Source organism: Toxotes jaculatrix, chromosome 20, assembly GCF_017976425.1.
Source record: "Toxotes jaculatrix isolate fToxJac2 chromosome 20, fToxJac2.pri, whole genome shotgun sequence".
Classification (NCBI taxonomy): Eukaryota; Metazoa; Chordata; class Actinopteri; family Toxotidae; genus Toxotes; species Toxotes jaculatrix.
In genome coordinates, this window is record NC_054413.1 from 18,208,814 (window position 1) to 18,221,092 (window position 12,279).

Consider the following 12,279-nt stretch of genomic DNA (forward strand, 5'->3'; position numbering starts at 1 on the left):
GATCTTTCTGTCCAACTTCCATTTATTTTTAATGGCACAGTAGAAGAAGAATCCAGACAGTTTACTGCAAAAGGTACAATACTACAATAACATACTCCAAGACAAATGAAGGGATGGGTTAGAAGTCATCAGGCAAAATGCCCTTTTTTTTAAGGACTTCTATCATTACATGTATAATTTCATTGTTATTACAAGTTAATGTGGAAACAGGATGCTCATGTTGCACCTGGCTGAGGTTGAACACTTCTTAAGTCACATTACATTTTATTATGTGATTCTTTCTTGGCGCTGAAGGGATCTTTATAAAGTTTAAAAAAAAAAAAAACCCTGTTGATGTCATTACAGTTGTCTCAGCTTCATCATGGAGACTAAACACACAAAACTGAAATCCTGTGTTACAAAGTGGGAGTGACAGTTTAACAGACATGGACAATTAGGGAGGATCAGACAGTGATGGGGTTACTAGGGACTAGGGAAGTCTTGGCTTCTGTTGCATCAATTCCTTTCATTAAAGTACCAGTGTGTAGTATTTAGAAGGATCAATTGGCAGAAGTGGAACATAATAATCATAATAATGATTTATGTTTTATATTTTAGCTTATCATCAACTGAAACTAAGAATTGTTTTGTTTTCTTTAGCTTAGAAAAAGTCCTTCACGTGTTCACATGGAGCAGGTCCTCCAGGAGCCTCTGTGTTTGTGAAATGGACAAACCAAACTCTGGCTGTAGAGGGAGTCTTTTTTTTTTAACGTTACCTAAAAGCACAGTAGGTTCTCCTACATGCTTGTAAAGGGAGGGGTGAGGGGACAGGGATTTGCTTTGTTGCAATCTGCAACTTTATTGCCACTAAATCCTACACACTGATCCTTTAATCAGTGTCGCAATCACGTCCCCCCGACTTTATGGACATGCAACACTAAATCTCTGGAGTACCCCTTTAAAGGTGGAGTTTTTGACTGATCGTAGCACTAGCTACAGCAGCATGATTCACACCTTATCATCAGCTATTCCACTGATCGACAGTTGGTGGCAGTAATGCGCCAACAAGCAAGAACGGCAGTGAGGAAGAAGACTGCTGGCAAGCAAACGTGGACGTAAACAACGAAGGACTTCAAATAATTCAAAAATCTTTACGAAGAAGTAAAAACATTCAACACCTTTGTTCGACCTCAAGGACACAGTGCGTCTTAGTGAGAAACACTAAACATCACAGGCTCCTTTAAGTTATTAATACTTCCTCATATTTTAGAATCTGATGATCACTTCCTGTTATTTTGGATATGATGAACAAAGTAACTAGTGACTGAGAGTCAGTGACCTCTGATATGTTATTTTGGACTTAACTTTCAGAGGCATGTTAGAAAAGCAGCTTGGATCATTAAAACGGAATCAACTTCAAAACACACCTGGTCTGCTGATTACAGTCCAGTCAAAGCATTCAGGTCATCAGATGGTGGTTTTCTAACTGCACCTTGAATAAGATCCAGATCGCCTGAGGGCGGGTTTAATTACTTTGGTCCTGGAACAAAGTGGCTGATAACCTAAACTCTTCCACAACTGTGTCCACAATCAAAAGCAAACTGTAAACTTTTCTGTTTCCTCAGGCTTAAGATCAGTTACGCGGTGTTTATGTCTGTGGGAGCCAGTGGAAGACGAGCTCCTTGTGACTTCTATAGTCTACCGGTTTTATTAAATGTGCTGGTGAGCCCTGAAATTAACTGCAGGAGTGTTTTACTGAGCTTAATATGACACATAAAAGTTTACAAGGGGATTATTTAAATTATTTGAACCAAGTAATGAAAATCCACATCTCACAGGAAATTGATGGCAAAGTGGAAATATTTTTACAGAAGGAAAAGTGCCTTTGAAAACAGTAGCTGCAGATTTTTTTCTTTTTAAATGTACTTTTCAATGCTGCTATAAGACGGTGATACATCACTGTGTGGATTTAAATCCAGTTAAAATACAAGGAATAAGTTTCAGTCAAGCAAATGCAAACAGTTATGTTCTGTTTTTTTTTCCTTTTCATGGCTGACCTCTACCCTCCATTCCATTCTTTCAGTGCTCTCACTACATCTGCTATATATAGGAATATGTGTGTGAACAGATTGTACTGCACAGGTGTGTGTGTGTGTGTGTGATGGTGTTTTGCATTCATGTCTTTGCATCCTGTAAAGGGATTGTATCAAAAGAAAAGCTGGTTGGAGTTCAGCACAGAAACTGGGCTCAGAGTCAAAAACGGGCTAAGAGTGTGCACAGCAGCGTACTGTACATCCCACTGTCTTCCTGGAGACAGAGAGTGGAGGGAGGGAGGGGGGGGGGGGGGGGGGGGGGGTAGTTGGAGCATGTTGCACTGAGTGGGTGTGGAGGAGTGGGTGGGGGCAGATACGCACCGTGTCGCACATCAAACTCCTCGCAGGCCAGAGGAGTTCAGAGGAGGCATGTGTAACAGAATAATCCAGCACAAGCCTCTGCATCCAACAACTTAGCATGCAAGAGAGGGCGAGCAGATGAAAAACAGCGAGAACCACGCAGCTCCTTGCCAATCTTTTTGGAAAAGGCACCAGCTTCTTCTTCTTCTCTCTCTAGCGTTGCTGTTTCGGGGCAGGCTGTCAGTAAGGTTGTTAAAATATTGAGCAACACTCTAGCAACAGTTGGATGGACGGAAACCTGCTGTGTATATTGTTCTACTGTGATTGCATGAAATTCCCCTCTAATTGCTCTTGTTCCTCAACACAGGCCAACGGCTGATATTGAGAACATCTGAGAGCTTTCAGTACAAGTGTGTGTGTGTGTGTGTAAAGTTGGAGGACAGCCTGGAAAATGAGGCCATGCGGTTTAACAGGTTGCATGGTCGATTGTAGCTTTCACCTGTGTGTGTATGCGACTGCACATCGGTAATTGAGCTTTTAACAGAATCCATAAATCTGCCATGTGGGGAGCATGACAGATGTAGGTTGTTACTGCACATCAAAACCCAAAGGGACAAGTGGTGGTGATCACAGCCACTCACAGAGGTGGTAACAAGAGTGTAACGTCAACACACAGGGACTTTTTCATTACAATTAGCAGCTTCAGAACAGGATTCCATGGCCTCATGTGTAAAGTCACAGGGACTTTACACAGCACACAGTGTTTTTAGTGATCAAGCATCTTTGGGTTTGCGAGGGATCAACTGTCTGGACCAGTACTTTCCAAACCTTCTACTCCCCTCCCTGAACATACAGTGTAAACTACTGAACTTATGCCAACTGCTCACAAACCTAGCAACAAAAAGTTATAAAAAGAAGTAGCACAAAAAGGAAATACTCTTAACGTACTCAAGTCAAGTACCTCAACTTTATACTTCATTAAATGCTCTTAGTTACGTCACCTTTTTTTAAATGTTGAATATGGAAGCCATCAGAGCAATTTAGTCTCTTTATTGCTCCTTTTTTTTTTTTTACAGGCAACATTTTAAAGTAGGAAAATCACAGATGTAATTAATAAAATCAGCTGAGTTCCATTTAGCTGCCTCAGTTTCAGGGTCCTGGTAAAGGGCATGTGGGTTCACTGTCACGCCATCATGGTTTACAAGGACACCTGAATAGAACCTGAATAGCTGCTGTTTCCTGCCATTAATCCATCTTTTATTGTGCTCCGTGTTCTTCCTTCCTGATCAGGTGCATGCTGCTTCGACTCTCTGCTCCCTGTAACTAACATCAGCATGACCCCTAAAAAGAGGCAGTTTCTGCTTGTAGCTGCTGTATTTACTGGCTTTAAACAAAGAGGGAGATAAACACATCACTGACTGAGGTAATTACAGAGGTAAAATCACTTTGTATTTCATAAGAAAAAAGCAAAGAAAACGAAGAAAGTCTGAAAAATAATTATGTGCACCACTATTAATCCTCATCAGCAGACAATTCAACAGTGAAAAACAGAATAAAACCTTGTGTCAGTTTGTCTGAAGAATACTGCAAACACAGTGTGTTCAGTGTTACTGACAGAAGACATAAGAGTGATCTCATATGACTTCAATATAACTGACCATGAATGTTACTGATCTGAGTTTCTGCAACAGTCATGTCTTCTGTCCGCAGAAATAAGTCCTATACTGCCCTCTACAGGGTGATTAAAGAAGTATTCACATCACGGACACTGATGGCACGCAGAATTTCATGCTGTGAATTTAAAAAAATAAAATAAAACAAGATATTTTCAGATATTCATCTTTCAGGGTTTATTTCTCTAATAGTTCTTTATATCACAAAGAAAGTCTTCAAAATGCAGACTATGATCTGTATATAAACTGTACACAAAGCAAGGCACTATACACTGTAGGACTTAAAAATCAAATACATTTCATCATCACTCAGTCATCGCTCCTTTATTCTACCTGACACAATGACACTAAACGCATCCAAATAAAGCTGCATCATGTGATCTGTAAATGGCAAACGGTGAACTGTACAGCAAGACAGAGCTTCTGTGATAATCCAGGATTTACCAACATATGACACAAACCTCCTCAACATTCATTCATTTTACAGTTTATTTCATTATTTTAGTTCAGTAAATATTCATGAGGGTTTGAAAAAAAATCCTATTTGATATAAATATAAATTATTTGTAATGCACATACATACAAGAATAGCAGAGAGTCTAATGTGGAGTGAGTCGAACAGGCTGACCGGCCTGCTCCTGCTCTGATGAATGGCTGCATTGCTGACAGTGTAAGGGCACTGACTGTCCTGTGTATTGTACATATGTACAAACATTAATTGTCAATTTAAACAAGCACTATTATTAACGCATTCACTCCGAGGCGCATCTGCCTACGTTTGTCTCCCACTCACACAACCAAACCACCAACACAAAAAGCAGATGAGAAGGAAATCTGCTGCACGAGAAGCTGGCACACCTCTCGCCGGCCGAGTTTCTCTTCCACAACTTTTTTTTAACTCCCCTCGTCCGACCTCGACCCTCCGTTACCAGGTTAACTCAGGAGAGGCTGCCCCTGAGCCTCCGTTGTGTCCGGGTGTAAACAAAAGAGGTGACAAAGCAACATCTTGGTGGCTTTTATTTCATGTCTTTAGTTCTGTTTTGACTGTTAAAAAAGTCCTTTGGCTTTCTTCAAGTTCACCTGTTTCCAGACGGGCAAACCCCCATAATCCTCTCTGGTCATCTCCAGGGCTTTCTGTGGGACCAGTCACGCACACAATCAGCACGAAGCACAAAAAACTGTACCAGCAGTCACATGGTAGTTTCAAAATCTCAAACCAACAAATCCTGCGGCTGGCATGGTGAGGAATGTGTAACCTCTGCGAACACACTCATGCATCAATGAGATTAAAAACACACGCCGTTTTTCTATTTCGGTAAAATCTGGTCTGTTTCAAGGCTGATGTACACCTCCAGTATTTCCAGGATTCAGTGCAGCGTCCACACCAACTTGTAGTTTGTGAGTGAACAACATGCTGAACAAATGCGAGAGCTTAGATGTTTAATCAGAGAGGAAAATGGATTATGAGAGATAGAGCAGAATAAGTGAGAATGCTGCGCAACGAGACCCGGTCATCCATGCTCAACACAGACTCAACTCACCTTTCTATAAGCACCTACACCCTGGAGGGTGGAATGAATAAAACACATGAGTTCACAAAGAGACAAGAGGATGGAGCAAAGCCGACAGGGCATGATGAAGGACAAATGCAGACGATTGGAGACGCAAAAGAAAAAGAGAAGAATGAACGAAGCCAGAAATCTGAACCGACTGAATGATCAACAAACAGCCACAGAAAAGTCGAACATGTACCAAAAAAACGTAATATCTGTCTGTTAAAAACACATCAGTGAGCCACACAGTCACACTGTGTGACATGTTCCTTCATTACACATGAACACACACACACACTGTAGTTTATATTGACTCAGTCTCACAAACATATACTGTCCTGATGCTGGAAATACTCATTCGAATATCATGTTTATTGTTGATTACTCTGCTGCTTAAAAAAAGTGATTATTTAGAATTTTGAAAATGACATTTTATTTTCAAGAACCATTTTTCAAGATTTACACCTCTAGTAAGAACCAATGAGCTTGCAGCTGAGAGCCACAGACGGTGTTGGAAGACCAGAAAGTGTTGAGACACGAACTAACACGTTTTTGGTTTTTGCCTTTTCATGGGATTTGGCTAGAAGTATATTTATCATTTTTTTATGTTGAGTGATCTGATGCATCTTTGGTCAAAATCTTTCCAACTTATACCAACATGGTTCCTTTAGGTTCTGTGGAGCCAGAAACTGGAATAAGCTACTGATGCACATCATTAAAACAATGAGAAACAATTAAAATCAAAGTAATTTTAAAAAACCCCCAAAAACCTCAGATCAAGGGGAAAGGGAAATCTAGACGTTGGAACCATACAAGTTAAAATTTTCTGTAATTTTAAATTGATTTATTTAAATGAATTTATTTTGGATGTTTTTTTGGTTGTGAGTGATCTGACCACGGTCTGTGGTCTACGTGTTCGTACCTCAAAGTCCTCATCAGACAGGTAGACCTCCAGACGAAGAGGGTCGACTCCCTCGGGCAGCGGCCGGGCCAGAAGGTCTGACAGGGGATACGTGGTTTTACAGAGCCTGGCCAACACATCCTCCACCAGGATAATCTGGTTACACACCTCTGCCTCCTGAGAGCGCACACAAAATAGTGTATGCATAATTTCAATGCACAATGAACCCAGAGAGTCAGATATTAAATAACAAATTTAATTAGGAAAATCAATAAGGCTTACACATGGACTCAGCTGTGTTTTTTTTTTTAACAGTAAGTACACTGATGGCTACACTGTGAGCTGGACCGTCTCATATCAGATAATGTAGCTGGGAGTAATCAAATCAACTGATTTGATCCACTCACCCTCTCAGTGATCTCAGCGATGTCCTCTCGGTGCTCCCAGCTGGGGAACATGTTGGTGAAGGTGAGCGGCTCCAGACCAGCGTGGATCAGATAAGCTTTGGGAGGCTTCTTCTCATTCTTTTCTGGGGAAATAAATTAAGAACAGGTCAAACAGGTCTCAGACTGGTGTGGCTGCTGCTGAGCTCGGTGCTTCCATTAAAGACCTAACATGAACTGGTTGTAGAGGGAACGGATAAACAAAGCCTGTGACTTGTATCTGTCTAGAACTAATAAGTATGAAGTGGAATACCTTTACAGTACTGCAGCACAGTCTCCATGGCACACTTCCTGTCAGAGTCCCAGCGGATTCGGGCTGAACCGGTACTTTCGCTGTCCTGGGGCCACCAGCCCTGCCACAGGTAAACCTCATGGTGGTTGTCCACCAGGAACAGGGCTGAACACAGGAGTTATGGTGTGAGATAATGCTACAGCTAAAACCTTTTTCACTTTCATAAGTTATAGTTCTCATGTTAGTCACCTCATCTTGTCTCACTCAATAAATAAATATATACAAGATGTATAGATACATACAAATGAATATATTTTACATTAAGGTCCATTATTTATCCTTTAAAGGATAAACTGGCCCATTTATCAAAACGCTGGGACTTGTATTCCATGTATGTGTGTGTATGTGTGTGTACCTGGCTGGGAAGCTGCATAAAGGTCCTCCTGTAGGAAGGGCATAGAGTTGACCTGCTTGGGGTCTCTGGCTGGGTAGAGGAACTCCACAGCTGCAAAATCCCCTGAACTGCTGCTCAACTGGTAGAGACGAGGTGTGAAATTAAACCTGCCTGGGTCTGAGAGTCAAAGGCCCGAAGATATGACACACAAACAAGGACATCAGTAAATACCACCATTCACAGCCTGCATGTGTTTACCTTAAAAAAAGGTAAGAGTGAGGTTTTATGCTCTCACCTTGCAGCATGCAGTCGTACGCTTTCCTGTCCCTCCTCCCGAGGGCTTCCCAGAATCCCGTGGGCTCTGCTCCCTCATCACATTCCCGGATGGTCACCTTGCTGCTGCTGTGGAGGCCTGTTTCCAGAGGACAACTGCACAAAGACAAAGGTGTCACAGTGACTGATGATAATGTGAATAAAAAGCAAATCAGAATTATAGAAGTTTTCAAAGTTGCTCAACAGACAATGGTTCAGACCTCAAGATTTCCTTTCTGTGATCTGTTGGGAGTTTAAATCAAGTTAAGTTTCCACTCACTGTTCTTTGATCTTGTTGGCGGCGGTGCATGCCACGTCCCGTGTGTGTGCCTGAGACTTGCAGCCGTGCCACAGGTAGATGAGGGCCTGGCTGACGCTCAGCAGCACCATGGAGACTCTGGAGCGCAGGCTGCTGCAGTGACAGGCCACCTCCAGCAAGTGGCCCTCCACCTCCACCTCTCCCCGCACACAATACAGACGCCAGTCGTCTGGGGAAAAACAGGAGCAATGTGTGGAGGGGACGGAGATGGACACAGTAGTTAAAGAATATGTTTTACATTTTAGGCATCTAGCTGAAGCTTTGTTGTGTTCACAGTAACTATAAGAGAAGAAAACTTCAGACAAAAGCGGAACAACATCTGCTCAGTTATTTGGAGGTGTGGGGAAATACAGAGCACCTGAAAGTCTCAGTGTGGGTGCTTATCCCTCTGGATGTTTTCTATTCCTGACATCCAGTTCTTCTCTAAGCTACGATTGTTGTTCTCAGATATTACATGACTGTTACACAGGCAACATCGCTATGAACATAAGTCTAAGAAGCCATTGTGAGTCTCCTTTATTTAGACCTGTCAGAGATTTAGTATCTGAGTATAATTCAGAAAATAAAGATCAGTAAGCACAGTGTTTATTGCTCTGCATGCAGAATAATGATGAAAAAGCAGCAGAGACCAAATGGTGTGTTTGTTTTTCTGGAGTACTGACAGCGCTGAAGTGATAATCTGGTCTTACTCTGTGAGCTTTCCTCCTCCTCTTCTCTCTTCCCTGAGTGGACAACCATCCCTCCTTTGAAGCACTGCAGGAAACATGGAGGTTCTTTACCCTGCTGGACTAGAACCTGGAGGAAGACGAGGTGAAGCAGGAAGAGTCAGGTTATCTGCCCACAACGGGCTAAACGCAAGGAAACACACAGACGCACAAAGAAAACAGACTTTGTGAACAGTACCTGTGCTCCTCGTTCTTCGTCCAGCTCCACCGTCATCAGTGCCGACGTTCCTTTCTCGCTGACGGTGGAGTTGCGGCCCTGCCAGAAGAAGTAGCAGCACTTCTCCTTCCCAGCCCCCGTCGTCTTCAGCTGCTCGGGATTCTGTCTCTTCCCAACTGATGGTAAGGTAAGGTTGTTAGAAACATATGTAGTAAGTCCAATATCCCTTGGTTAGAATAATGATTAGACTTTGGCCTGTAGTGCCACATTAAAACTATTCTAATCCTATCATAACTAGTCTGCTCAATTTCTGGTAAAAAAGCTTGAACCACATCTGTCGACATCTGGCTGGAGGAGGACTGGTTACTCGGACATTCTTGGATGTATTCAGAGTGAGTCAGAGGTGTTTCAGAGGGATGTCATGTGCAGTTGGACTGAATTAGATCTACAGTAAAACACACACCCAGTCTAGGATCATCTAGTGCTGTTGTTACTGTAAATGATCTTATTATTAGTGGTGTAGTGGCTTGTTCTACTAGTTTTACTGCGTCTAGTCTACACCGAGTAACATTTTCAAACTGAAGACTAATCTCTAGGTTTGAGATCTCCAAAGAATTTAAAACGCTGCCTGACTGAACAACCGGTGAGTCGAGCCGAGTTTAAAAGGTTGAAAGTGAGAGAAAATATCCCAATAATACAGTAGAGAGTCAATACTAACCAGCAGTGCTGACCATGTACTTCCATTTTACCACGTAGGTGTCACCTTCGTGGAACTGGCCGATGCTCTGGCGCGGCAGGCGGCTGTAGTCGAACTCCAGGATGTGCCAAACCTCCACCGCTAGAGTGCTGATCTCGTAGCTCCGCCACTCCTCTGCCTCCACCAGGCCGTAGCCCCGCCCCACATTAAACCCATCCAGTTTGGTGCAGACAGGCGTCTGATGGACAGGCAGCATCAGGGCAGCATCGTATGCACGAGGCTGATCTGAGGTGTACTGCTCCTGGGGTGAAGATAGGAGGGTTGAAGATATTCTGACGCTGTGTCCAATCCTCTATGTGACATTTAAGACAGGATTAGGACTTTTATGCGAAGTACTTTTGAATACCTTCTGATCAGCGATGTGGTCGTTGGTGTTTTTTGTGGGACTGGGTGTTTTCCTGGAGTCACTCCAGTCCAGGAACTTCTCTTTGAACAGAGTGGTTTCATTGTGTTGAGTCAGTCTGCCGAACACTGCCCAGTCAGGTCGGCCCTGGCCTTTCCTGCGTCAATCACACAAACCAGTGTCACCAACAGCAGTAGCACAGCAGCCTACTTGTTATGTGATATTTCAACACTAGATATAAATACACAGACTAAACACTGAGTGCGTGCTTCCATACTTGGGTATGAGTGGATTGCACTCTCCCGGGTCGAGCGGGTTGATGTCACAGTTTGTGTAGTCGAAGGTGCCGTTCCACAGGTGCTTGGCCAGCTGGAAGGCCACCTTCCTCTGTGCCAGCGTCACTTCCTTCCCGTGCCATATGTACATCTCACTGCCAAAGTCAAACACCAAAACCTGCACAGGAAACAGACAGATGTTTTATACAAGATAGCAGCAGCAGCATCTGTCGCCGTCTGCCTCTGTGTCTGTTTGCTTCCACATTTTATGTTGTCTAACCTCCTTGGGGTTGAGCAAAGAACAGCGAGGCATCTTGGCCCAAAAATCATCATCGGGGACGAGTTTGTCATCCATCAGGCGGTAAATACAGTTTGTCTCCACAATGGCACCTTCATACAACTCGTCTTCATCTGGCGTTCCTGCAGCTACAAGGAACAAGAAAAGGCCGTCACTGCATTTCAGCGCCTCAGAGACGGTTTGTTTTCTCCAGATTCAATCCATGTCAGGTACAAGTCCTTACACTGATAACTTGACTGCCCGCCCAGAATCTTCCAGAACTCCTTGGAACTGTGGCTGTTTGTGTTGACGCCCTCCTCGATGACCTGGACGTAGTTAGCACGACAACCCAGATCCTTTTTGCTCTGGATGAAGTTGGCCAACTCCGAAGCCTGAAAGAACAAAAGTGGAAAACTGTTTATTACATATTGTGGATGACTTCCTGTTTCACGAAACTCCCAAAAAATAAAAACCACAGGAGTTCTGTTCTTTTTAATAAATTAGAGAAATGGTTAAAATACTCTTTATACTTGGCAAAAAAACAAAAGGAACAGGATCTAAGTGATTTTTAAACTCAAACACAAAGAAAATTCTGTTTAAACTTTGCCATTTTGTCAGCCTGAAGATTGAGGTCAGCCCAATCAAAGGTCACCAGTCAAGTCTGGGCTTTGAACAATAAGCCTTGTTTGTGTCAGCTTCCGACAACAACCCCACCGACACACACAGACACACACAGACTGTCCTCACACACTCCTTCCTTTGCTGTGCCACTGCAGCTTCCTCCCTCGGCTGTGTTTACATCCTGCACGTGAAGCCTGCCCCACACAACAACAACATCCTCACTCCACCTGTGCTGTTATGACTGAAACTAAAAGTGCTGCCAAACAAGCTCGTTCTCTGAGGTTTCGTGTTATTTTGTGTCACTCAGACTCACCTTGTTCCTCTCAATGACGTTGGCAAACTCTCCAGTCCAGATGAAGCAGTGGTGCGGCGTGAGGAGCAGGAAACAGTCGCCGCTGTTCAGGGAGGACGCTCTGGGCTCCACCAGCCTGGTCTGGACGTGCCTCCGGCCTGGTTTAACGCACACACACAGACAGGTGGCACATCAGCGACAGCTCTGATTATCCCTTAGGGCTGTAAGGGCAACTATGTGCCAGCCATCACTATTTGACCCTGTACATGTATGTACATGCATCTGCTTTGTCAAGTACACACCTATCCCACCCTGATATACACACCTATCTGTATTAAAATCCTCAATTTACAACTAACACATGTAGCCAAGACAACAAAACAACAGTATAAATACAAATGCGGGGTTGTCGGGGGGGCCTTGGTGGTTCAGGATCACTCAGGCTCATTAGAAACGACTGGGAGCGACTCCGTCAAGCTGGAACAGTTGACCTCCTAATAAAGTGGTACCCCCCCCCGTGTAGTGGATTTGCTCTGGATTACCCACAGTGGGGTTTGGAGGAGAGGATCAGCCCAGGATAGCCTGAGGTGACCCGAGGGGGGAATGATTTAGAGCCACAGCTGTCGCCAACAG

General features: G+C 43.6%; 1 protein-coding gene across 6 annotated transcripts in view; it reads right to left on the reverse strand.

Moving 5' to 3' along the window:
• Positions 1–4,213: 4,213 nt before the first annotated feature.
• Positions 4,214–12,279, reverse strand: part of svila (supervillin a) — a 67,306-nt gene continuing 59,240 nt past the window's right edge. For 4 of the 6 annotated variants that reach the window (XM_041065463.1, XM_041065464.1, XM_041065461.1 and 1 more), the window contains 16 exons: positions 11,668–11,804; positions 10,978–11,125; positions 10,737–10,882; positions 10,459–10,634; positions 10,185–10,338; positions 9,800–10,079; positions 9,103–9,257; positions 8,889–8,994; positions 8,161–8,368; positions 7,864–7,997; positions 7,590–7,745; positions 7,196–7,339; positions 6,907–7,028; positions 6,521–6,676; positions 5,587–5,607; positions 4,214–5,179 (listed from right to left, as the gene is read on the reverse strand). In XM_041065463.1, coding sequence (XP_040921397.1) covers positions 5,093–5,179; positions 5,587–5,607; positions 6,521–6,676; positions 6,907–7,028; positions 7,196–7,339; positions 7,590–7,745; positions 7,864–7,997; positions 8,161–8,368; positions 8,889–8,994; positions 9,103–9,257; positions 9,800–10,079; positions 10,185–10,338; positions 10,459–10,634; positions 10,737–10,882; positions 10,978–11,125; positions 11,668–11,804 — 2,330 coding nt within the window. In that variant the 3' untranslated portion in view covers positions 4,214–5,092. The remainder of the gene's footprint in view (positions 5,180–5,586; positions 5,608–6,520; positions 6,677–6,906; positions 7,029–7,195; positions 7,340–7,589; positions 7,746–7,863; positions 7,998–8,160; positions 8,369–8,888; positions 8,995–9,102; positions 9,258–9,799; positions 10,080–10,184; positions 10,339–10,458; positions 10,635–10,736; positions 10,883–10,977; positions 11,126–11,667; positions 11,805–12,279) is intronic. The other 2 variants (XM_041065465.1, XM_041065462.1) reach the window with 1 other exon arrangement.